The sequence below is a fragment of the Malaclemys terrapin genome, chromosome 4, assembly GCF_027887155.1.
Source record: "Malaclemys terrapin pileata isolate rMalTer1 chromosome 4, rMalTer1.hap1, whole genome shotgun sequence".
Lineage (NCBI taxonomy): Eukaryota > Metazoa > Chordata > Testudines > Emydidae > Malaclemys > Malaclemys terrapin.
In genome coordinates, this window is record NC_071508.1 from 34,038,086 (window position 1) to 34,064,174 (window position 26,089).

General features: G+C 50.1%; 1 protein-coding gene across 4 annotated transcripts in view; it reads right to left on the minus strand.

Moving 5' to 3' along the window:
• Positions 1–8,652: 8,652 nt before the first annotated feature.
• Positions 8,653–26,089, minus strand: part of SYT7 (synaptotagmin 7) — a 177,049-nt gene continuing 159,612 nt past the window's right edge. For all 4 annotated transcript variants that reach the window (XM_054026587.1, XM_054026586.1, XM_054026585.1 and 1 more), the window contains one exon: positions 8,653–16,538. In XM_054026587.1, coding sequence (XP_053882562.1) covers positions 16,434–16,538 — 105 coding nt within the window. In that variant the 3' untranslated portion in view covers positions 8,653–16,433. The remainder of the gene's footprint in view (positions 16,539–26,089) is intronic.

Below are 26,089 nucleotides of genomic sequence, written 5' to 3' on the forward strand. Positions count from 1 at the left end.
TGTAGAAGAAGGAAAGAATTAAATTTAGTTTTCAGAGCCTAGGGTGAGTTTTAATGGCTGGCTTCTTTTTACTTGTATACTAAGCACATTTGACCTGGAATCATTGAGAGGCGACAGATGTAGAACATCACGGTGACATTTCTATAGTGTCACTTTTCAGAGTAGAATCACACTTTAAAGTCAATAAGTGAATTCTGATAAAGGTTGAGGAACCTTTGCCATCAACCTTGGCTTTGACCAGTATATGTTCTGTCCTTTGGACTGGTTCCTTAGCAAGACTGTTGCTTTGTGGATAACACAGATTAACTGTGCTGTTTACAATCTAATGCACTGGCAAAGTTTGCAGATTCCTCTGAGGAATAACAAAGGCCGTTGTCTAAGATAACCTTTTCTGGGATTCCATGTCTTGTGAGTGTGGCCCTCAGTTTGTGGTACTTTCAGTGGTGTTCAGGATTTCCAGTTCCAAGAAGTTAGTGTAATAATGCACAACATTCATATCGAGTCTGTTGTTCCACACAAGGAAGCAAACAACTGTCAATGGTCTGCCATGGTCTTGTTGGCATTCCATGAGGTATCATTGGCTCACTTGTATTTTTCATATATCTTAAAGCATATTGGACAAGCTGGTCAACTTGCTGACATGTACCAAACCAAAGGAATAGGTCACAGTTTCTTTGCTCGCCTTTCTGCATGCCCGTTAGCCAGAGGTTATGGGCCTACTACAGGAGTGGGTGGGTGAGGATCTGTGGCTTGCAATGTGCAGGCGGTCAGCTTAGATAATTGTGATGGTACCTTCTGGACTTAAAAGTCTCTGAGTCTATGAACCCAGTTGGAGAGCTTCTCAGTGCACATGGAACACCTGTTCCGGCCAAATAACCTATCTTAGTGGATTGCTACCCTTGGGCTCATGCTGCCAGCATGAGACAAAGCCAGAACTGCCTGAGTTCTGAAGCGCTGAGGTATGGGCAACTCCTGCTGTGCCCTCCTGCAGCGTGTGGTCGGCTCCTCAGTGTTCCATGGCCAATTCTTTTCAGACTGCCTTCGGTGAAGGGGCTGCCTGGGGACTTGCCAGCTTTGGCGGTGTTTGTCCTGGCTTTTGGTGACGCTTCAGCAGTGTTGTGCTAGTTTAGCTATGTATCTTTTACTGGTTCCTCGAGTAATCTTTCTTTCTAAACTGGGTGTTCAAGACCATGACCATTGGTGGTGGTGCTATCAGAACTTTGATTCCTGTGCTACTGCTCCTTCCAGAGTGCCTAGGCAAAGACTGACTGGCTGCCTGTGTCACTAGTGCCCTCAGGGCCTTGGGCCTATCTCCTCTACAGAGCATCCTTCTGTGGGTGCAGCAATGAGACACTTCTCTGAACTCATTGCAGCTCTTTGGCACTGAGATTAGCCTTGCAGTACACTGTCCTGTTAATGCGCTTGGGCTTTGTGCCTTTGAGCTCCCACTCCTCTGGAGTTTACCCTTGACGCCAGTATGCATATAGAATCGTAGGACTGGAAGGGACCTCGAGAGGTGCTCTAGTCCCCTGCACTCATGGCAGGACTCAGTATTATCTAGACCATCCCTGACAGGTGTTTGTCTAACCTGCTCTTAAAAATCTCCAACCATGGAGATTCCACAACCTCCCTAGGCAATTTATTCCAGTGCTTAACCACTCTGACAGTTAAGAAGTTTTTCCTAATGTCCAACCTAAACCTCCCTTGCTGCAATTAAAGCCCATTGCTTCTTGTCATATCCTCAGAGGTTAAGGAGAACAATTTTTCTTCCTCCTCATTGTAATAACCTTTTATGTACTTGAAATATATATTATGTACATGACTGGCCGTTGTACCTGACACTGACGGCCACAGCTTCTTGTGCGTTGTCTTGTGGCCGTGGGCTCTTAATGATGCGTGAATGCCTGTGTGTGAGGCTTTTAAAGAGAGAAGTCTCACTCTCTTGGCTGCTGAAGTCAAAGACCTAGGGTGCAAAAGGTCTCAGTGATTGGGAACTTCATTAGCTGTAGTGGGTAGATTGACATCTTTTGTGCCTGGTCAAGTCTTCCATATTCCACAATATGCTGGAGCTGTGCCTTTCCAGCCATTGGACCAGGAGGTCTCCTCCGCCCGGTCTGCCAAAGAAGACTTAGCATGCTGGCGATAGGCATTTCCCTGCATAGCTGCCTTCTAGGGGAATATAGGGTGTAGAAGGGAGAGGTAGTACTTCTGAAAGTCAAGACAGTTGCACACTTTGAGAGGTTCTTTTTCATTGGTCTTCACTTTACACCCGACTCTCACCTCTGGCTCCAAGTAGCAGCTAGTATGCGACAACGGCCAGACCCCAGAACACTGCTTTGATTGGTGGGCTAACCCAGGGAGAGGCTGGCTTTGAAACCAGTACAATAGATTCTGCTGTTCCCAAGAGAACTGTAGCTAAATGGCTCCATTCACAGAAGAGCAGTTTCGGCAACTGTTGTCAAATCTGTCTCTGTTCAGGTTTTCAGTGCAGCCACCTGGCTTACTCTGCATTCATTTACCAAGCATCACTGTTCAGGCTTGGCTTTTCGGCAACAATCCAGGCTTGATTTATCAGTGCTTAAACTTCCTTCAAGGTTGGGTGCACCATGATGCTCGTGCCCCCTGGATTTTATTTAATCGGGATATCTCTTGAAATTGTCCAGCAGTTGCATTTTTAGGAGATATCTTATTCTTCCATATTAAAAATCTATTACCTTTCAAGGCACATATATCCCTTGTTTTACTCTATTATTAGTTCCCATTGCAGTATCCGGTACAGTATGGTTTAGTATTCAAGAACAGAATCAAATGAGATGGTATCTTTGGAGAACAGGAAATCACTTGTCTGTAATTTTTGTTCTCCTCCCAGTGGATTACTGCTCTCCTCTCCTCCCTGCAGACCTGAGGGCTCTGGAGTTTCTGCCTAATAGTTTTGCTAATTGGCTGGTGGGATTATTTTTGCCTCTTACTTTGGAAGGAACTGACCAGGGAACAAGGAGAGGCAACCTAGTCATTGAGTGAGGGGGAAGTGGGTGCATGACTTGAGACATCCTTTTTCGGGTACATAACTGCTCAGAACTTCACGGCTAGGAGAATTCCCTCCTGGTCTTATGCTGGTTTTATACACATAAAATCAGTAATCCACTGCCATTGATGGGCCAGATGCCCAGCTGGTGCAAATCAGCATAGCGTCATTGATTTCAGTAAAGCTATGCCAGTTTACACCAGCTGAGGATTTGCCCCAAATCTTAAGAACATATAAGAACATAAGAATGGCCATACTGGGTCAGACCAAGGATCCATCTAGCCCAGTATCCTGTCTTCCGACAGTGGCCAATGCCAGGTGCCCCAGAGGGAATGAACAGAAAAGGTAATCATCAAGTGATCCATCCCCTGTCACTCATTCCCAGCTTCTGGCAAACAGAGGCTAAGTACACCATTCCTGCCCATCCTGGCTTATAACCATTGATGGACCTATCCTCCATGAATTTATCTACTGGTAGTCTTTTTTGAACCCTGTTATGGTCTTGGCCTTCACAACATCCTCTGGCAAGGAGTTCCACAGGTTGACTATGCGTTGTGTGAAGAAATACTTCCTGTTATTTGTTTTAAATCTGCTGCCTATTAATTTCATTTGGTGACCCCTAGTTCTTGTGTTATGAGAAGTAGTAAACAACACTTCCTTATCTACTTTCTCTATACCAGTCATAATTTTATAGATCTCAATCATATATCCCCTTACCCTTCTCCCCTTCAAAAATGAGACTTCATCTCTGTTTCCATTTTTTGGCAATGAAGCAGGGATATTCCTTTTTCAATATCTAGCAGTCTACCCCCTACTGCTAATTCCAAAGTTTTGCTTTGTTCTTCCCCTTTAGTTGCCTCTGTCACTTTCTGATCACTTCCTGGCACTTCAGAATTTCCCATGTGGTCCTGCATGTTCATTCTTTCACTGGTGTTATCAGTGATGGATTTTTGTTTTGTTTTTTAACAGCTTGTCAACAGGCCTCTCTCTCCTTGGACGATACACAACGTGGCTGTCACATCTGCCATTGGAGAATCCTGCAGTGAATGGTTATTTCTGGATTGATCAAAATAATTCATGGCTGGATTTAACTCTAACATGGGGATCAATACATATATCAATGAAAGTGCTTGTAGCCAAATACCATTGCCTGTAGCTCCTTTGCCGTTTGTGCATAATGTTCCCCTGTTGGGGTGAATGAATTGGTTGCGTAACAGAGGGCTGGCCCTTCTGGAAGAGCAGAATAAGTTCATTCTTAAATGCATCTGCTTGTAGCATCTGCTGTTCTTTTGGATCAAAGTAGATAAGCACTGGACCTACTTCTTTTCTGATACCTTTGAGCCTGAGTTTCTTCTGTTTTCAGAGACCTGGGCAGGTTAGGCTAAACAGACCAAGTATTGTCTCTAGCTCTGAACAATAGTCCTGTGGGTCATTCCTTGTTCCTGATTGTAGTGATGGTAGTTTGATCCCACCTGCAGCAATGCAACATCTGGAATGCAGATCACACTTTTCCTTGGCCTAAGATGTGCCCCTTTGGCAGGTGATTTCTAGAGCGTCCCCCAAATATTTGGATGATGTCAAGTGACTGCAGCTCTGTTGAGTCTTTCATGTGTCTCATCAGTCTGGTACTGGAATTTCTTTTATGCTGAACTGATGCCAAAAGGTGGACAAAGGAATTTGTTCTGGTTAAAATCAGTCAAAAATAGACTCATGATGACTCTTCAGAAAGTTGAATTGCTTAATACTCTGGCCTCCCATCCAGTGCTCCAAAGTCACGAGCAAATTAGTGTAGGTGTAATATGCCAGATGCTCAGCACAGACATGTTGATCGGCACCAGCTGAGGATCTAGCCCATTGTCTTCCAAGTCTGGTGTAATGTGGACATTGTGTTACTCTCCTACGCTGCTGAGGGTCTGGACAGACTGAGTTTGCCTGTTTGAGGCTTTTTCTCTAACTGGTAAATAACAGTTTGTAAATGACTGTTTGTAGCTCCTGTCATGCTATTGACAATCCCTGCTTTTATTGCGTGGTCTAATTCCTGCTGGAGGCAATTGCAGTTTGCAAGTGGTATTTTTCTTGGTGTGCTGATGGCAGGGGTGGCTGCTGGATCAAGATGAGAGAAATGTTTACCTGAAAGAATATTCAGTTCTCGAAAACGTCAGCATGCTCTGTGAGAACAGCAGGTTTTGTAATCTCAGCTGGAGCTACAAAGAATCTTAATATAATACATTCAAGGACTGAAAAGCAGCCAGATCTCATCAGCTGAGAATTCCTCTGGCAGCGCATAACAGAACCCCTGCACCACCACTCAGCCCCAGTGTAGGGGGCGTGATGGGGTTTAGAGGGGCAGTGGCCAGGGTGTGCTGCGCTGTGGTTATGCTCAGCTTGTGTAGGTCACAGCTGCCCGTCCCAGGCGAAAAGTGGCATGGATGCACTCTGAAAATCAGGGAGCAGTAACCAACTCCCCAGTGCTTCCCCATGCTGAACAGCTGCCTGTGAAACTGTGCTCAGCTCCAAACATGCTTCCAGGCCCATAACTGGATGTGGCTGAGTGTTTACCGCAGGCTTACGGGTGGCATTTTTCAATCTACTTTCTAGTTCTTCTGTACCATTGTGCTTAATGGACCTGCAAAGGAGTTACAGGAAATTGGGCTGATGCCCTTTCTGCTTCTTCACGGTGGATAAATAAAATACCAGGAACGCCAACTCTGGTTTTGTTGGGGATCTTGGAGGATGTGTACTTATGCTGAGTGCCTCATTTTTATGCCGTAATTAAAGGGGAGAAGGTGCTCGGGCTTTAACAAGGTCGCCTGCTCCACAGTGTTAATTAGACATTGGAGTTCATAAAAATCAAACCAACCCAAAAGAATCTGAAACAGTCTAACTCAAAGTCCCTCCTTGGGGCCTGAGCCAAAGCCCATTTGAGGTCAGTGGAACAACACCAACGGTCTTTGGTTCAGGCGCTTGCTCAGCTTTCACTCCCTGGGCTCCTCTGATGGCCACCATGTTACTAGATTTCTAATCACCGAGGAGGCTTCCAGGCTTAGGCCTGAATTTCTAGTGCAAAAAACAAGCAGAAAAAGCCCTTTATCCATCACAAAGGCTCAATAAAAGCCACAAGTCCCCCAGTGATTCATCCTGGGCCCATCACCTATAAACCGTTCACCTCCACAGCCTGACGCATGTTTGTTGACATGTGGATGCCAGGGTTTGAAATGTGCAGGGCAGGGGTGTTAAGTGTCTGTCCCACAGTCTGAGTATCTGTTCCTAACGGGAGATTAATAGGTGTTTGGCTTGAATGTGACTTATTTGTTTCTGAGGCATTGTTAGTGCCGACTATCAATCAAAACTCCCTGCTGTCAGAAACACGGTTCCTGTCACCTGCAGTCTAATGATGGGCCTGGATTTGTGTGGCTCAGAGCTGCAGACCTGTGCAAAGCAACGGCTTTTATTACACTTGGCATAATTTCGGCATTAGCAGGTTTCCGTCCTGCACATTTTCTGTGCCCATGGGGGAGGGGAGGGTGAAGACTCTGTGGCTTGCTTCAGTTCCTTCAGCAATGGGGACTTGCCAGTGTTTTTGCATGGCTCTTCCTTGCCTGAATGCGCTTTAATCACCTTCCATTCCAGCAGCCATTGCTTTTAGCTGGGCTTTTGTGACTTCCGCAGGTCTGGAGAAAGCCCCAGCTTTCTCTAGTAGCACCATTTCATCACTGTCTGTGCAGCTGCTGTCTTTAACCGCTTTCATTCACTTCCATGCTGGTCAGGTGCCTCTGTGAGTCACTCCTTGCTCTTCAGGGAATATCACAAAATTAGGTTTGCTTTGGGCATCACGTATTTTTCCTATTAACCATAATACACCTTTAGTACTGTGACATCCTCGCCAGGTCTTTTTCACCAGCCCTACAGTAGCAGCACTTTTATCCTTCAAATTATGGTCTGGGGGACCCAGAAAATGTCGGCTCTGCGGGGTGTCTGAATCTTTGTTCCCTTTCTGGGCAGCTCCCAGATTTCCAGCCCATTGGAGGTGCGGGAAGCCAGTCAGATCCCTGGCGGTGTAGATTGCCATGGAACTGGTTAGTGCTGACACAAGGGCCTGTTTGAAGTGCCCTAGGAAAGCACAGTTAGCAGCATGCTGCCATTTCCATCTGCTCCTCTCAGACAGAAGGTTGTCGAGCAGGTGCCTAAGTGTGAACACAATTGATAATTGCTGGGTGGACCAGAGGAGCCCTTTCTGTCACAGTCAGGGGCAGGAGGCGGGCAGCGCAGTGCATTGTGGGCCTGTAGTGCCAGGTGTTTATCTTTGTAGCAGGCAAACCCTTTGCTGAGCGGGTCAAGGAATGGCTTTGCAGAGCATCGGGGTAGATGCCCCAAATTATTAAAGTGAAAACCTAGGGCAGTTGCCAAAGGGAGGGCGGGGGCGGGGGCGCACTTGCCTTTATCATCCCAGTCAGCCCCATGTCCTCTTTCAGTCTAAACAAAGGACTCAGTACAGTAAAGGACCCAGGGGGTGGGGTGGGGTGGGGGGGAAACCTGTTTCTCCTTTGGCGTCTTCTGCCTGTGCTCTCTCAGCCCCTTCACTACCCCGTATTCCATCCTGCTCAGAGTCCTGCTGTGGGTTTGCTCGTCTCCTGCTGCTGCTGGGATTTCTTGGAGCCTTTTGCGCTGCACTTGGCTCCTCGCTTTCATTTCTTTGCCAAGCCAGTGCTGCTGGCTATAGCGCCAAGAGCACACTGGGCCCTTGACAGACCTGTACGATCCATCCCCTCCCCCAGTTGCTCAGTCCCAACACCCCAATCCCCTTTCCTGTGCTTCAAAAGCCTCCTGTTCCTCTCCACAGGGTCCTCCAATGCTCTCCCTCTGGCTCCATGGCCCCAAATACTTCTTGCCATGGCTCCGAAGGGGTTGGGAGGTCTGACAAAGTCGCCTTCTGCCAGGGTTGAGGGACCTAGAGGCCTGTTGGCAAGCGGGTGTGTGGCAGGCAGGGAGCGGAGGCCCGAGGGGGAGCGGGCATGCAGGCAGAGAGCAGAGGCCATGCTCCCAGTGGCAGGGTGACTGGCAGAGCACTGCTGTTCAGGAGGCCAGGCAGAATGGTAAGAGAAAAGGGGAGCCAGCCAGGCCAGCACTAGGGGCTGGCTCTCGGGGTTCCAGTGAAAATGGGAGCAATCCGTGTTATAAACATGGGTCAGGAGGCCGGGGTCACCCACTTCAGCTAGACGTTCCCCAGCCTTTGGAGACCATCAATGTCTGGCTAGGCTTTGTAGCCCTGTAACAGGCCAGTTTCCTTAGCCCACGCCCGCTGGGGGCAGGAAGTGCATTTTGCACAGCATTCTGAGTCTCCTTACAGCCCAACCCACCCTACCCCTTGGCCACATCCAGGCCGTGTCTTGGCAGGCTGTTTGGGAAGCTGAAACCACAGAGAAGATGAAAATGCCTCAAGAGGGTGAGGGCAGGGCGAGGATCCGCTGAGCCCTGGATCTCCCTGTAGTGGGAACACCCCTTTCATCCCATTCTCCCACCTTGTGTCCTCTGGTGGGGCTGTGCATGAATCACGCCCTCCCCTTCCCTCCCCTCCTGCATCCTCGGTGCCCTACTGCAAGTGACCAGAGAGAATACTGAAACCCGAGTTATTTGCTATCCTTTATTATTCAGAAGAGAGGCCGCCTCCACAAAACGAGGGGCCAGGTCTTCAAAAATATGGTTCTTCAAAGAAAACGCTCCTACCTCGTAAATATCCGAGATGATGAAATCACGCTGGCTTAGTAGTTAGTAGTTGGGTTATTTGTCTCCCTTTATCATTTTTTTTGGTGTTTTCTCTGTTTCTATTATAAAATTACGGCAACGCCATGAGTTTAACATCTCTTCAATCCAAACACAATAGAAATGAGGCAGCAGCGGTGTCTAGCCCAGCTGCTGCCGTTGCTGCTAGCAAAGAAGTCTACAGTTTAGTCATTATGTATTTTCGTTTTCCTGTATTTTACACACCAGTTCGATGGTTATCAGCACATGAAGAAGAGCTACCCGAACAAGATACAGCAAAGAGCTCTAGAGTTAAAAAGGAACACGCAACTCCTGCAAATCCAGCCATACAAAAGAAACCACTTCTGGGGAAGGGAAGCGGGTTAGCCCCGGCTGCTAACCTAGTGGGAACATGGGCAGAGAGGCCGTTTGGTCAATAACGAAAATAGTACTTTGCATGTCTCTAGCACCTTTCATCGAAGGATCTCAAAGTGCTTTACTCAGAGGCTGGATTTGTCTCCTCTTACTCGTGTTAAGTAAGCAAATTGCTCCACAAAAAATGCCACTGAAGTCAATGGGGCTTCTTGTGACATTGGGCAACGACGCCATGCGACTATGGGGATCCGAAGCTGGTTCTTGTTGATTAAGCTTCACAACCTACCCCCCAGAAAGGTAGGGAAGTATTATTAGCCCCATTTGACAAGTGTGGAAACTGAGGCACGGCGAGGTTCAGTGACTCGGCCAAAGTCACACAGTGAGTCAATGGCAAAGTCAGGGATAGAGCCCAGGAGTCCTGGCTTCATGTCCCCTCTGCACTAATCATTAGACATGCTGGCTCCCAATTAGTTGAATGGCAAATATTGCCCCTCCATGCCACCGCCCTGCTTATTATCAGCCAGTCAGTGCCATTACTGTTAGCCAGCGGCACAAAACCCGTTCAGCTCATCTTCCCCTCCTCTGCGAGGTTTATAAAGTCTCTTTTATTACAAAAAAAAAGAGAGAGAATATGAAAAAAATACAAATATTCTTAAAATGATTATTTCTGTCAAGATTGTCCAGCACTTTAAAGAGGGACTTTCATTGCAGGCAAAACTTTAGTTTGATGCATAAATACATTCCTTTTGTGGCTTTACATCTCCACATGACATTAGCTGTGTACATTTGTCACATGGCTGCTAATGCAGGAATGGGCACCTGGACTTCTGGGATGTTAGCTACTCCTGCCCCTTTGCTAGCCCGGATCTCCCAGCACTTCATGAATTCAGCCTGGGCTGGAAGTAGGAATATCCCCGTTGTACCAAAGAAGAAACAGAGTCCTGTTTAGGTGCAGCAGTTTGCCTGAGGCCACATAGGGATGGTCAAAACTGAATCAGATTCACTGAGAATTTTGGGAGCTGTGGAGCCAAATCCCAGCTTGGAGGGGGTGTGGAAGGCCGCCAGGGAGCAGGAGTTCAGAGGACAGCTCCACTTCACAGACACAAAGGACCCCAGGGCTGACCTCACCTTAACATCTCCACAAGTGACAAGTTTCCTCTTTCCCAAGGGAAATCGGTTGGGGTTGTACACTTCGCCCTTCTGTTTCTTCCACTGTCCAGCAAGAGCCACAATGCCAAAGTTGAGACATCGCAGTTGTAACCATGGCTACAGCCTGTGATGTCACAGAGGCAATGTTCTGACAGGAGTGGGTGGACTAGTAAAACGCCCCTTGCCCCTTGAGTCCTGAATATTTTTGTGCCCAAATAAGCCCAATTCTGTTCACGCTGCTGCCTGTGGGTTGTCACACTTGTAATTTGGGAGTGTTTGGTCAGTGGCCAGCGATACAGGATCCTAGTCCCAATTTTAGCACAGGTTGGTGCAAAAGTTCATACCAGAAAGTTGGTTAATTTTTTTTTCTCCTGTTATGAATGGTTCCATCATGCAATCAGTGGAGCAGAAACACCAGCATGTGATTTACGTGACCAGTTACACACACTAACAGTGAGGAGTTGATTCAGTTGTGAACCACTGCTATCACCCGAGCTATGGCTGAATAACCAATAGTGTATATTAGAAGGAATGGGGCTCTGGATTACGATAATTCATACCATAGTTGGACTAGCACTAGCTCTGACTTTCCTGGAGGCTCAGGAAGAGGCAGAGAAAGGGCTGCAGGCAAACCGTTCCCGTCAACACAGCTCAGCTCAAATACTGACACGGGAAGCTGCGTATTTTCAAGTTTGCTTTGGCACGAAAGTCCCCCTTTGCAAAAAGTATCCCTCTGGAATGTTTCCTTGCATCTGATTGGCTGAGAGCTGCATGGGTGGGGCACAAAAATAAAAAGACGCTGTCGCCCCTCCCACATCAATACGAGTTTGGTTTTTATTTCTGTAGTAAATTGGTAACTATTTCACCTAATGAGTGCAGATCGCTAAATGCCGTCTCGTCGTCTCTCTCGCTCTCTCTGCGTTTTTAAGTGGTCGTTTCTTCCCCACGGTCCCTGCCCCCACAGACCAATAAATAAATCTAACAGCACTTCCTCGTCATTGAAGAACTGGCTCAGCTGAGAAGAAGTGATGCCACAAAATGGGGGAACAAGAAAGAACCGAAAGTCCACCCAACCCTTCCTAGGAGATCCTAACCCTTCCCCCATCACCCGTAGGCCTTCCTCCATCCTCCCGTCATGGTTTATTGTTAATTTTATAAAAATGTGCCTATCACAAATGTCTCTAGGCACCTGCACATCATGTAGAAAAAACACCATAACACAATGACTATGTAAACCAAATAAAAAGACTCTTATGCCCTAAAAAATAGGCTAACTACTGTACAGAGCCTATCAGTCACCTCACTCGGAAGGCCTGAGAGAGTAGGTGGTCCTTACATCATGCCCACAGGGTTAAGAGCCTTGGGCTGTCTTGCCTGGATGGAAGCAGAAGTGAATGAGTGCTTTGAGAACCTGCCCCAAGACTGCCCCAATAACATTTTAAAACACTTAAGATCATGAATGACCTAAGACTGAGAGTGACATCAATTATCAAAGTGGCACCCTAGGAGGTGGTCACACAGGTAGCGAGGACCTAAACCACACTGGGATTTATAGGTTAGTAGTGACACCTTGAATCACACCTGGAAGCTCATAGGAATCTACTGTAGCCTCTGGAAGAACAGGTGTAACATTTTCACTGTGCCTGACACAGCTCATTACCAGGTTTTGCACCAGAGCTACAACCCAAATGATCTCCAAGGGACTGCCAATGTAGAGTGCACTGCAGCAATCCAGTCTGGTGGCCATCAATGCTTGAATAACACTCAAGGTCCAAATGAGATGGTCACAATTGTCTGACTAGAGGCAGAAGAATAAAAGCTGCCAGTGATGCCTGAGATTGTGGGGGAGGCTGGAGTTCTGACAGTACCTCCAAATTGGACCGGCACTGATAAAGGATGGGAACAACTTTTCAATAACCCCCTGCCATACACTCTAGCTAGGACCCAACCTACCAGCATCATTGTGCCACCTGCCACTGACATAACGATGACACTGCTGTGGCCTGTAATGTCTCAGTCTCCTCTGCCCCTGGTGGCCTCACACACAAACTGAATAGGACCTAATGGAACTGCAACGTGCCACACGTGAACATGCCCTTGAGTCAGTAAAGCAATTGCCCAACACCACCTGCCTCGAGCAGACCGATGCAAGAGCCATCTCATCAGCCCTAGCTATGCTCTTCAATAGTGTCAACCAGCCCTCAAGGTCCTCAGCTCCAAAGGCTGCTGGCAGATCTACAAGGAACATGGTAATACCTGACCTTTGTCCATCACTAGGAGCTCATCAGGCAGCAAGGCTAGTGCAGCATCCATGCCACAAACTGAAAGGAATCAAGGCAACCCGTGGACTCTCCATGACACCGAAGGTATCCTCTCACAATCTCTTCAGTGATCTCATCTAAAAAAGGGTAGATTAGAGCAAGACCAGTGAGACGGACAATGTCAAGCGAGGACAGCGTGTGCACAGACCAAGTGAGGACCGCTAATGAGATGCAGCTGGCCGGGTAGGTAGGCGTTAATGATCTCACCCAACAATGGACACGGTGTTCCCTACTCCCCACCCCAGCGCTGAGGGTTCTAGAACATCACAAGGGAAACTGAACAGATGCTGTTGTCACCCAGGGCAACGTGCCAAGTGACTCCACCACCCAGCCGGGCAAGAGTGCAGCAAGGCAGCCTGGACATCACTAAATGCAGAGCTCCCTTGGTCTAGGGGAGCGCCCCTGATACCTGGTTGCACCCCTGGACCCCCCCCCCCTCACATTCCCCCCACCTAGGTGCCCTAGTACCCGCCCTGATACCTAAACATCCACTTAGCACCGAGACACCCCAGCATCCACCCTATCACGCCATTCACCCACTCAGTAGCCACCCCAGGCACCAGCCTACCCAGTAGTCTCAGTACCTAACTCAATCATCCACCCAGCTGCCCCTCCAGCATCCCCAGGCACCTATCAGTCCCAGTACCCATCCCTGACACCCTCTCCCTCTATCAGGTCTGCACCCCTTAACCCCTAACCCCCATCTAGCAGTCTTGGCACCCACCCCAAGGACCTCCACCCTCCCATCTATCATCCACACCACCCTTGCATCTACCCCACTCGCCCTACCCAGCAGCCACCCTCCCACCCAATGGCCTCAGCACCCATTCCACCACCCAGCTGCCTCAGCACTCGCCACACCCTTGGTGAGCAGAGCAAGGTGTGTGTGGGGGGAGACAGAGGGGGGCTGGGAATAGTGAACTGATGACAGGAGCTTGGGGGGGGATACTTTTTTGGGGGGGCAGGGGGCTGTGTGGAGATGGTGAACCATTGTATGAGGCCCCAGTGAGAGGAATGGCTGGGTGGGAGGAGGCAGCGACGTGGGGCTGCAGAACAATGGTAAGGAGCCCAGGCCTCAGCAGGGGAGCAGCCATGGTGCCATGGAAAGAGGGTCCCAGAGGGCCATGCATAGCAAGGGGGCAGATGTACTGGCCCAGGGATATGAGAGAGCTGGCTGGCACGTACCAGTCTCCTGCCTTGAGTCTAGTTCAGGGCCTGAGCGCTGTGTTTCTGCCAGCGGGGAAATCAGGGACCAGTCCCATGCGCTGATTGGGGAGGCGCAACTCTGGAAGCGCCTAGTCTCTGCGGGGCTCCCTGGCCAGCCCCCTGGGCAGTAACTCCAAGGGTGCTCAGCCGGAGCCAGAGACCCAGCACTGCTCTGCCTATGGCCTTACAGTGCCCCCTGGTGGGGGCTTTGCAGCTGTGCAGGGCCTATGGTTTGCTCTCTCCAGGCCCATGGCTTGGGCTCCCCTCCCTGTGCCAGTGCCGATTAAAAGGGCTGCGGGAATTAAATGAGGGCTTCTTGCCCTTGCCTGAGTGTAAGTGCCTGTTCAGCGGCTCTTAGTCCCTTGGCACAGCACCAGCCCTGGCTTGCAGACCAGATGGGCAATTTCCAGCTAGTTCTCTAGCAGGGTCCCTTGCTGGCTGAGTGAAGCAGATGCTTAATTCAGCATGACCGCCCCCCCAGGCTCAGGCCCGACGGGAATGGAGAGGATCAGTCCCTTTAAAGGGGCAGGGGAGGGACTGGGGCAGGTCAGAGCCCTGGAGCTGAGTCACGTGCTGGGCAGCAGGCAGGGCCATAGGGGGAGTGCTGGCCATGGGGTGCTCCTGGCTAGGCCAATGCCAGCCGCTCCCCTCAGGGGACGGTGTAGGCAGTGGTGTAGCAGCAGCACTGGTGCGCTCACAGCTATGCCAGTCTGGCCTCCTGCTTGCGGGGAATGGTGGGTGGCAGGCATGGGTGGGATGTGTCCGCAGCATTCCCATGCCCCAGCGCCCAGGGCTCTGGCTTTTTTGGCCACCTAGCAGGCTTCTCAAGGGCTTCTGGGCGACATTAGTTATTTTGTGCCCATTCGTGGGCGAGGTGCAGACCCTTTGCCCCAGTGTCGCGCTGCCAGGAAATGAGCAGCAATGCCCAGAACTGCGGGGGTGGGGAAAAGAGCACCCCTGGGACCCAGTCAGCCACTGCAGCCGACATGGCCCAGTGAGGCACCCAGCTTGGGCTCAAATGGGCCACCATGAAATAGCCGCCTGCTACCTCGGACCACCCAGGAGATCCCATCATGGGGCCGCATCACTACTGGATTGAGGAGAAGGGGGGGCCATATCCAGCCCCACAGCTAGGAGGAGACAGATAGCAAGTGGGAGACCTTCACAGACAGCACCTCTGAGGCTTAGGTCAGGTTGGGGGATGGGTGCTGGAGAGGTGGGCTGTGTATGGTGAGGGTGTGGGGTGTCTTGGGTGAGATTGGGGGATGGGTGCTGGAGGGGTGGGCTGTGTATGGTGAGGGTGTGGGGTGTCTCGGGTGAGGTTGGGGGATGAGTGCTGGAGGGGTGGGCTGTGTATGGTGAGGGTGTGGGGTGTCTTGGGTGAGATTGGAGGATGGGTGCTGGAGGGGTGGGCTGTGTATGGTGAGGGTGTGGGGTGTCTCGGGTGAGGTTGGGGGATGGGTGCTGGAGGGTGGGCTGTTTCGGGGTCCATATGCCTGAGAGCGTGGCAGTGTTTGGGAGCTGGTTTGGGACATTCTCTCAGTTCAAGCAGGACGAGGCAATCACCAGCCAGAGGGAGGTGACTACAGTCAAGCTCTCATTAGCCCTAAAGCCGAGCCCAGTTTGGCTACCGATCCATCTGTTATGGCTTCCAATCCCATATACCACAGAAAGGTCATGAGGGGAGACCCTGCCTGGTGGGCAGCTCCTTCCGCCTCCCTCCCTATCCAGCATGGACTGGCAGTAGAGACTGGCCCCACTCCCCATGTGGCATCAGTTCCTTCAAACCCCATGCACCAGCCAATTAAAAAAAACCACATCCCGCACTGGAACCACCACTGTCCTGTGGGATCAGGGGTTGCTCCCAGGCAGGGCAGAGAGAGAGAGAGCGAGCGAGACATGAGCAGCCCGCACGCAAACATGTGACACTTACAACACGCTTATACACACACACAGCAAACGCACAGGAGACTGTTGGAGTGGCGCGGCTTCCCCCAGTCCTGGCTGGGACAGGATTCTAGCCGCTATTACTTATATTATTCTTATTACTCTTACAAGTTTTATTGAATTAAAAATAAATGACCTCAAGGAGACCGAGGGCACGTCCCCCTTGCCGGCCCCTCTCCTAGGCCCACGCGCCCCCTAGGAGATGCTGGCTTCCTCGGGGGAGCACTCCCAACAGGCCTTGGGCTGGAAGAACTCGAAGGAAGTCTCGTGTGGCGGAGGCGTCTCCTCCTCTCACCACCTCATGGAGCCAGTCGCGCCAACACCACTTCCCTGCCCTCCAGGGCAAAACAAACCAGTGCCGAGGCTCCTTCCCACCTAGCAGGCTGGCGTCTCTCTCTCGGTGTAACAGGAGGAAAGGTTAAAGCAGGAAGTTGGGCACTAAAGGTGCTCCTGTTGGTGCCGGGCGCCCCATGGACACAGCGGGCGGCCAACGCTGCTTCCCAGAGTTTGGAAACGTCGCCAACTTCAGACCCTCAGCTCCTTGTCAGCTCCGAGCTCGTCCCCTAGGGGGATCCCCAGGTGCCTCTGTTGTGCATAAAGTAGTGAGAGCATGGCCAAGAAACGTCGACTCGGAGCGGTGAAAGCCAGACAGAATTCTCAGCCGCTGCCGCTCAGGCCTTCAGCTGGTGCCATTGTGCCACGGCCTGCCGGGGATGGGCGATCATATCCTTCCAGTGCTTCACCTCGCCGGGGCCACTCTTCCAGGACAGGTAAATCTACAGGGAGAGAAACCCGAGAGTCACTCACTCCCCCTCCTTGTGTGCCTGGGCCACAGCTCAACTCTGTACCACCCCTACCAACACTGCGGCTAGGGTCACCTTCCTCCCTGCTGCACTGACCCCATCGGCCTCCCTTTAGCTCACTGGATTCCTGCTCAGAGACTTCAAAGGCCAGAAGGGAGCATCATGATCATGTAGTCTGACCTGCTGCACATTGCAGGCTACAGCACATCACCCACCCAATGCTGCAATAGATCCCGAACCTCTGGTTGAGTTACTGATGTCCTCAAATCTTGATTTAAAGACTTCAAGTTACAGAGACTCCACCATTTACACTAGTAATGTCCTGCTCTGGCTCCTCATCCACACCCTTGCGGCCCTGCCCATGCCCGTATCTCTCCTCTCATGGTCCTGCTCCCTGTATGTTCCTTCCTATTCTATTGCTGTCCTTCCTCTTTCCACACTAAGTCCTACGGCCCCCACACCTGGACCTGCCTCCCAATTCTTGTTCCCCAAGCAAGCCCCATGCCCTTGTTGGAGCCGGCCTGATGGACTGGCAAGAGAGGCATGGCCAGGCCAGCGAGGTGGTTGGCTGGTGTGTCTGGGGGAGAAGAGGACCAGCTGGCTACGCAGGCCCACTGGTGAATGGGAGGGGTTGCAGCTGCCGGGGAGGTGCCCTTGAGATGCTCTGGCTATCGGGAGATGACCCACGCTCTGAAGCTGACAGACATTCAGCGGGACGTAGGCTATGTCACTAACACGCCACACCCTTCAGAGAAAAGCATCGACGACCCGCCCATTCCAAGCAATCGGGCACAGGGCAGAGAAGCTTTGCAATTAGACACCAGGCTCCTCTTTGGGGCATGCATCTCTGGCCACTAAATCTCATCCTTCCCCCACTTGGGCCTCCCATCCACAGCCCAGTTCCATGGACCTCTTGTGATAACATCGGCTGATATCCTGCATCCCTCCTCTGCCAAGCAAATTTGATGGAGGCGTCAGAATTAGCTACAAGGCAATGCAAGTGAGTGAAAACCCCTCCGCACAGGCTGGGTTATTTTTATCTGCCGATTTTCTATACAGCCACGTTGAAAATGTGTGTGTCAACCCTCCTGCATGCTGACAGCTGAGACGTGTTACAGATGCACTAATGGAGCCTTGTGATTGTCACTCAAAGTAACAGGATTTCATAGCTTGACTTAAGGTATGGTATATACTGGTAATTATTCAATCAGAAGTTATTATCATGTTGCCAGCAGCAGAGCTGTGGTTGAGGTTGTGGAGGGCAATCTATTCTCAACCTCGGGCTGCAGTTGCCTGGAACATACTTGACAATTTTCCTTTGCAAGTTTTTTTCAAGTTCTTTGCTCTGTTGCTTGGAACTTTCTCAACAAATTTCCTTTAGTAATGAAATGTCTCTCTCTCTCACACCCTGCTGATTGTAGCACACTTGATCTACCTACCTACCTTTTGACACAGACATGCCCAGGCAGGTATATTACATCTGTGTCCAACCATCCTCCAGATATTTCAGCCAAGGGGTCTTATGGACTCTAAAAGCTAAGAACAAGCTAATTATCATGGTCAATGCAGGATGTTGGTACATAGGGTGGCCACTCATTCATTCCCTGAATACCGGATACTTCTGGGAACGGCATGGGCCTGATCCCGCTGGCGTAACCCCACACCTGCTGGTGTGAGGATGCATGCGAGGTCACACCAGCGAGGGTGGAGTGACGCACTCTTCAAAATGGTGTCCTCTGTCTGATAACGGACAAAACCTCGTCTGGTTTTGTCTCAGTACCAGATGTGGGACAAACCACCCAAAAAGAGAACTGTCCGGTTCAAAACTGGGCACCTGGCATCCTATCTGTATGGGAAACAATTGTAGAGTTATATCACTTGTAGAATATTGGGTTCCAAAGCTACTGGAGGTGAAACTTGTTGCCTGAGGCAGGATGGGTCTCCAGAGTGGACTCAATCAACACTGAGAACAACGGACATCTATCGACCCAGCCCAGCTCTGGGTTTGCAGCCTGCAGCAGATGCAGTCTTGAGCACTGAGAAAGACAAAAGAATGCCAAGGAAACACTGTGACTAGGGGACCATCAGGACTGAGCTGACGTTAATGAAATGCCCTGATTCTGAACTGAGACAAATGTCTATGACTGTACAAGGGAAGGAAAAAGTGCATCCTGTTTGTGAGCCAGCAGAAGTTCAGGCTCAAGGCATGTACAACGTACACTGACAGACCTACCCTAAAGGCTCGAAGGTAATATGGTTAGAAACAGGAGAGAAAAAGGAGACATTTTGTTGGTTTCTGTCTATTTCGGGAGAGGGCCATAGAACAAAGACAGCGCAAAGTGGCCACGAAACACATTGCAAATGAACTCCGCGGCAGTCAGAGCAGCTGTGCGCCCAATGTGGATTAGTCGCTGTGGGAATGAGGTTTATGCTCATGGAACAAGTTGTACAGAGAGCGGCTAGATCCCTCGGGAATGAATGAAAATGTAGGGAATGCAGGTCTGGGTGCGACTCCCAGCAATGGGGGCCAGCCTGACACAGCCCTCAACAAAGCAGCCTTTTGGCTGGCGATGGTGTCACAGAGTCACAGGCTGGGTGCTCTGGAACTGCTCTGAATGAAGTCAGACAGGACTCTAGTGCAGTGTCTCCCCCCTGAGGGCACACTCTCACCAGGGCATGCCTCCTTGGCTTCAGCACCTCCTGGGTCTGACCTCGGAGCATTCAGCCGTTCACACCGTGAGCTTCCCGCAGTGAGTCCACCTGGATGGGACACCTGGGGAAGCCTTACACGCCCCCAAAGGGGCCAGGCACCCCCACTCTGCAGTCAGCAGTGGAAAACAGAAGGTTTATTAGTCGTCGGGAACACAGTGTAGAACAGAGCTTGTTAGCACAGAAATTAGGAACATTCAGCAAAGTCCATCCTGGAGGGCAGGGGGTAATCCAGAGCCCTGGCCTTTCCCCTCTTCAGTCCCCCAACCACAGACTAATCAGTTTCCAGCAACCCAGCCTCTGTCACACCCAGTTTGCCCCTTCTCCGGGGCAAACGGGTCACCTCGCCTCCACTCCTCGCTTTGTTTTCCAACATCTCTGGCTGGCTCTTGCAGAGGATGGGCCCCCGCGATCAGTTGCCAGGATACCAAGTGTTGGCCATTGTCTGAGCCCAGGCAGCCACACCTGCCCTCTGGGGGGTCTCTGTAATGATTACACACCCTTGTCCCACCACCTAGTAGAAGACACTTAAGTAACACATAGGGGAAACTGAGGCACACACAGAGTATTCAGACAAACCATTAAGAACATTCCCACTTCATCTCAGATGGCCAGATCGGAGTTGGTGAAATTGGAAAAAGAATGAGAGCACCAGAGGTGGATGGAGGAGAAAGGCTGCAAGAGAGAGAAGGCAGCCCAGGAAGCTGCCCATTGGAGACTGATGGAGCTGGAAGACTGAAAGCATGAACACAGGTGAGCAGGATCTCAGAGTGCTGGAATTACAAAATAAGAGCCCTCAATCCAGAGGTAGTGCCCCACCCGCAGGGATCAACCAGCTATGATAAGCGATGTCCAAGCTGCAGGGACAGGCAATGCAAAGAGGAACATCTGATTACCTTTGAGAGGATATGCAAAGTTCACCAAATTCCTGGTGCACAAAAATGACCGTCTTGCTTCTCAAACTCTCTGTTAAAGCCTTACATGTGTTTAATTATACGGATCTGTGGGAGGCTCTGGTTTATGATCGGTCCAAGGAAACTATTGAAAATGTTTCAAATCCCCCGAGGTATATCGCCTACAGTTTAGAAACCTCAGCAAACATGATCAGATGAGTCATGGGAACTATATTTATAAAGTGTGTGATTATTGAACAAGTGGATAAGGGGTAAAGGGGCAGAGGATTGTGAAAAGCTGGTCGACACGTTTGCCCATGACCAGTTCTTTGATGCCTACAGCACTGATGAAGTAAGGGCTGAAGTGTGGGATAGAACCCCAATGACTGTAAAAGACGGAGCTGATCTATTGGTGCAGGACCATTTGTGGAGCACACGCCAGAGAGGGATGGGCAATGTCCTGGTCACAAAGGAGGGTCCCTGCTTTGTCCTGGGGAAGAAGGCAGGAGATGGTCCCCTCCTGGCAACACCAATAACAGATTCCCAGCCCAGCGGGATGGTCCCAGAAGCTGTTATCTGTTTGAGTCTACTGAATGCATGAGGAAGCAATGCACTTCCTACGTGGAATCCAGACGCCAACCCTGAACTGGCCAGGTTAAGGAACCCCCAGTCTGGAGCCCCCCAGGGTCCATGAGAGGGTCCCAGTTAATTTTGTCCAGTTTGACCTACTGGAGGTGGACAAAGATGCCAAGGTAAACAGCAGAATGTGTTGAGGCTGGAGGGACACGGGGGTCCATGACCCACTTGTCAAGGAGGATATGATTAAGGAGTCTGATGTGCTCCCAGGGGAGAGGGTAAAGCCCCTGGCCCTGGGAGAATCCAAAACCAGGGGTCTTTGGCTCACACTGAGCTCGAGGGGGAAGATTTAAAAGGTACTTTAAGGCGGGGGTTCTCCAGAATATACCTGTGGATGTGCAAGTGGGGAATGATATTATTTCACTGCCTAGGGCTGTTAATATTGTGATCTGCAGCAAGAGGGAGTGTGTCCCCCTGGATCCCAGACATACACCCTGCAGAGGGAGAGGCAGCTGAAGGGGGAGGTGAGACCTCCACACCCTTAGCAGTGGAGAGCAGCGAGATGTCCACAGGGGAGAGGGACGAGGGATCAGCCCCCTTTCATAAGGCAGCCCTCAGTATAACCAAGGCCAGGAGGAGTTTGCTGAAGGACAGAATGCATGGCTTCCACAGAGGCAGCAGATTGGTGTACATTGCAGGTGTTGGAAGACCAGGGACTGGGCACGCGAGTGTAATAAGGTCATGGAATTGTAGAGTTGAAGGCCAGAAGGGCCCACCAGGGCATCCAGTCTGATCTCCTCCATTCCACAAGCAACTAACGCCACCCAGCACCTGCACGCTACACCCAGCAGGTGGGGTATGCTAAGTGCTAGCCTGCAGAGGGGAAGAGTAGTGGGCTTGCGGAGCCTGGAGCAGAGCACTTGGGTTGCCTGTAGAATTGGGAGACTTTCCTCTGGTGGGCACAGAAAAGCCTCTCTTATGCTGAATGCAGGGGGTAGTGATTCACCCTGGCCACCTGAGGTAACCCCCAGAAGTGTCACATCTACCTACCTACCATGTGTGATCTATCTAATCTAATCTATCTATCTACATGCCTGTCACCGTAGCAAAGTCTAGGAAGCTTTTCTGAAAAGTTTGTGCATAATTGGTTCATCTATTTTTTAATTAGAAGAGAGGAGAAATCCCCCCCCCCCCGCTTTTTCCCCTTTAAACAATCTTGGGTCAGACACTCAGCTGGTGTACATCAGTGTAGTCCGTGCTGAGCTCACCAAGGCGATGCTGATTTACACCAGCAGGGAATCTGGCCCCCTGTCTCTCAAGGACGGTGATGGTTAGAAAAACGGCTGAAAATTGCTTGTTTGGACTCAAGAGACCTTGCTCCCCAAGGCCCTCCTAGCTACAGGACAAAAAGTCAAAATTTCAAAAATATTTGTGAACTCAAAAAACATTTCCCCCCCTATTTCAGGTCAATCAAAACACCAGGTTTCTATTTTGACCCCCCCCACACTTTTTAAAAACCTTTCTTTCAGTCTAGTTAGCTTACATTTCGACAGTCGTTTCACACCACAATGCTGGAATTTGTTGTTTTGAAAACGTTGACATGAGCCATTTCGACAATTTCAAAACTTTTTCCTTCGACATTTTTCCAGTTGGGAAAGGCATTGGCCCCAATCCTGATTTATGAACAGCTTCAATTTCAACATATTGGCATTTTTGTGACGAAAAGCCAAGTCATGGAAAAATCCCATCCCGCTCTCGTTCTGGCCTCCTGGTGTTTCTGGTTTGAGTATCATAACCAAACCTGATCCTGCCTGATTTTATAGGAAAGAGGCACCTGTCTACACTGAAGCTGGGAAGTGCAGTTCCCAGCTCAAGGAGTCAGACCCATGCTAGTGCTGATCAACTAGCATGCTAAAAATAGAGGTGTAGTCACAGCAAGCACGAGCGGTGGGAAGGGCTAGCTGCCCCAGTAGGATCCTGTTTGAGATGCTAGGTATATACTTGCTGCGGCTAGCCCTGCCCACAGCTTGCGCCCCCATGCTGATGATCTGTTTTTAGCACTCTAGCTCCATCAGAGCTAGTGTGGGCATATTTACTTGAGCTAGGAATTACGCTCCAGCTCAAACTGTGGACACACCCACAGACATGAAGCAGCCCCGCAGGGGGCTGGGAGGTCTTGGGTGATTGGAGGCTAGTTGTTCAAATGGCTCCTAAATCACATAGGCGCTTTGGAAAATCCTACCCATGATGACGCTGTATTTGCAACGTAGCTGAGTTAATGTTGCTGCAAACCTTGGAGCAGAATCCAGCCTCGGTTACACATGTATATCCTTACTGATGGTCGCTGGGTTGCATCGGTAGAAAGGGGGACAGAGTTTGGGCTGTCTACTTGTATCACTATCACAGTAGCACCTAGAGGCTCCAATCAATCTGTGCTAGGTGTTGCACACACACTTGGGGAGAGGCAGCCCCTCCCCCACACAGCTTATACCCTAAATAGACAAAGAGTGGGAGAAGGGAAGGATCCTTCCCCCTCCCTTGGACACATGGAGAACTAAGGGCTGGGGAGGTGAGGTGACCGGCCCCTAGTCACACAGGTGGCTACGGTGGAATGGAACACACAGCCATGGCTGAGGCCCAAGCCAACGCAACCAGCCGTCCTCTCACTTTGTGGCCTGACTGTGCTTAAACTTTCAGCTTCTTAACGCCGCCTTCATGTTCCGCTTTTAATGTAATAGACGTGGTGTTTGTTTTATTGCAGCCCGGCATGAGGGAATAATTGACTCCCTGCAGCATGCAGTAATAATAATGAGATTACCACGTCAATGTATCATCATTACCCTAATGGGGGAAGAGTTATAGATACTTAGTGTAAATCAGATTTACAACAGATTTATTTTTGTAAGTACCGCCTGTAATTTTGTCTTTACAAATAAGGGGCCAGCTCCCCAACTGGTGTAAACTGGCTGTGCCTCCATTGGAATCAATGGGTTAGATCCTTCCCCAACTGGTGTAAATCAGCATCATTCCATTTGAGTCAATGGGCCAGATCCCCAGCTGGTATAAATTGGCCGTAGCTTCACTGAAGTCCATGGAGCTTGGCTGATTTACACCTACTGAGGGTCTAACTCAAGTTGTTAACTAATTCTTTGGTTAGGACTCGGGGCGACTAAGCCTTGGAATACATGTGCAGTGAGTGTTTGATGTAAGCGCAGACGGCGCTATATCCAAAGTATATATCCCATCTTACTGGGCCCGATCTTGCCTCCATTACTCACACAAGCAGCCCCATTAAAGCCAATGGAAGTACTCTCCTGAGTAACAGTCACAGGATCACTCCCCACAGCACGAGATATTTTTCCTCCATAGGACAGCTTGGTTGTAGGTGGAGATTACACTCTACCTAGAACTGCAGCGCACTGAGCCTTTCATTTTATCTCCCTATAAACAGAGTTTCATTAGATTCAAGTTCACCCTAAAGCAGGTTCTGCTGTACACTGGAGAGACAAATGTAGCAGAAAAGCTTAGGCAGACAGATCCATTAGACACAGTGGATGGCTCATTTCCTTGGTATCCCAGTTGTTGGCTGGATTAGCAACTCTTGGATCATGTCAGGTCAGAAGCTAATACGAGGAGCTGAGACAGTGGCCAGGCTGGTTGCAGAGTTTAGTGCCAGATCCAAACTTTCCCAGAATTTAGGTGCCTTTTGGGACCTGGGGTTTCTTCCAGGATTGGCTGTAGTTCTTTGGGTGGCTCCCCCCATGCGTATGCAATGAATGACTAGTATTCGTATTCCAGGGCCAGGAAGACACGTTGGAAGGTCACACGGCTTTTGGGATGGGCTCTCATCGGCATAGGGTGATGGGAGCAATAGGAGGCTGTGGGAAAGGCGAGGAGACTGAGACGCTGAGGTGTGGCTGCTGCAAGCAAAGTTGGTTTGGCTTGTTTTTTTATTGACTGATGAACCTTTGTTTATGTTAATAGAGTTACCTGGAGGGCTGGGGGCTCAGTGGATGGGTACTAGGCTATGGGGCCTTTCGCCTCCAGGACACTGGTTTGAATTTAGGTAGGTAGGTTCCCATCTGACATCTGTTTGGTGGCTTGGGTGGGATGAATTCAGTGGTCTCAGCCCACTTCCCAGAGGATAAGTATCTACGTCATGAAACCAATACCCTCTTGATGGCAGTCTCAAAAGAGAGGTTGAGGCTTGAAGAGGGCAAGGACCAAGAACTCCCACCCTTCCATAAAGGTGATCTTCCCAGGTCAGAGATGAGGGACAGCACTGTTTTTGTCAGCTGTTCCATATCAAGTGGCAGGACAAGGTCAGCAATGAGGATATTCATAGCTGAACCCAGAAACTGCCTCCCATCAGCCCAGGTTCGGGTTCAGTGGTTTTCTTAGTATAGACGTATCATCAGGAGGGAAGATCAATGAATTATGAAGTGTGTGTATCAAGGAATGCTGCTACACAGCTGGCAAGCCCGTGGGTACCAAGCACTTCAGTGGTGCAACAGGACTGCCGATGATGGACACTGACTGAATATCCAGCCTGACCGCCTTAAGGACCTAGCTAGAGATCAGTCTGGGTGGTGCCCAATCTGCAAGGAAGCAACATTACTTTGGGATTTGCCTTGATGATGATGATAGTGATGGGCCTTGCTCATGCTGTGCATGCTGGGGATTAACAGAAGATGTCCCACTCCAGGGCTGTCAATCTAGCATCTTTCACCAGCACTAACCTTACAGGAACATTTAAATAGTTAACTGTGGGGGGAGAGGGAAGGTGGTCAGCCTCTTCTTGCTCAAGGAGCAGAAGACTTTAGACAGACCACTTGACCTGAGCGCCCCCATGTGGTCACTTATTACTTAGCAGTTGGCCTCTCAATTGCCTTGGCTTGCCCATGAGCTTTCGGACCATCTTCACAGTTGGAGCTGCGCAGTACGAGAGCTGGGCTCCGTGCTGCTAGCTGAAGGTTTATTCCTTGCCCAGCAATGTTCCTTCTGGAGCAACGGGGAGTGGTGAGACTCGCTGTCCCGATGCAGCTCAGCTGTCCTCATTAGAGGCAGCTGTTCTCGAGTCGGTGTAAAGGAAGTGGTGACTCTTCTGCCAGTGAAATCCTAACTGTGCAGGGAAGGACAGACTGGTGTCTAACAAGACACTTGTGGCCAAGATTCTGGATTCAGTAGTGGTAACAGAGCTGGAGGAACATCTAGACAGTCATGTTCAGTAATGAAATAGCTGCCCAGATTCAGTCGAGGACACAGCACCAAGAATCCCCTTGCTAGTGTCAGGGATGATTTACTCACCGCTTTGCAAACACAGAGCTGTCCTTGCTGGTGTTATTA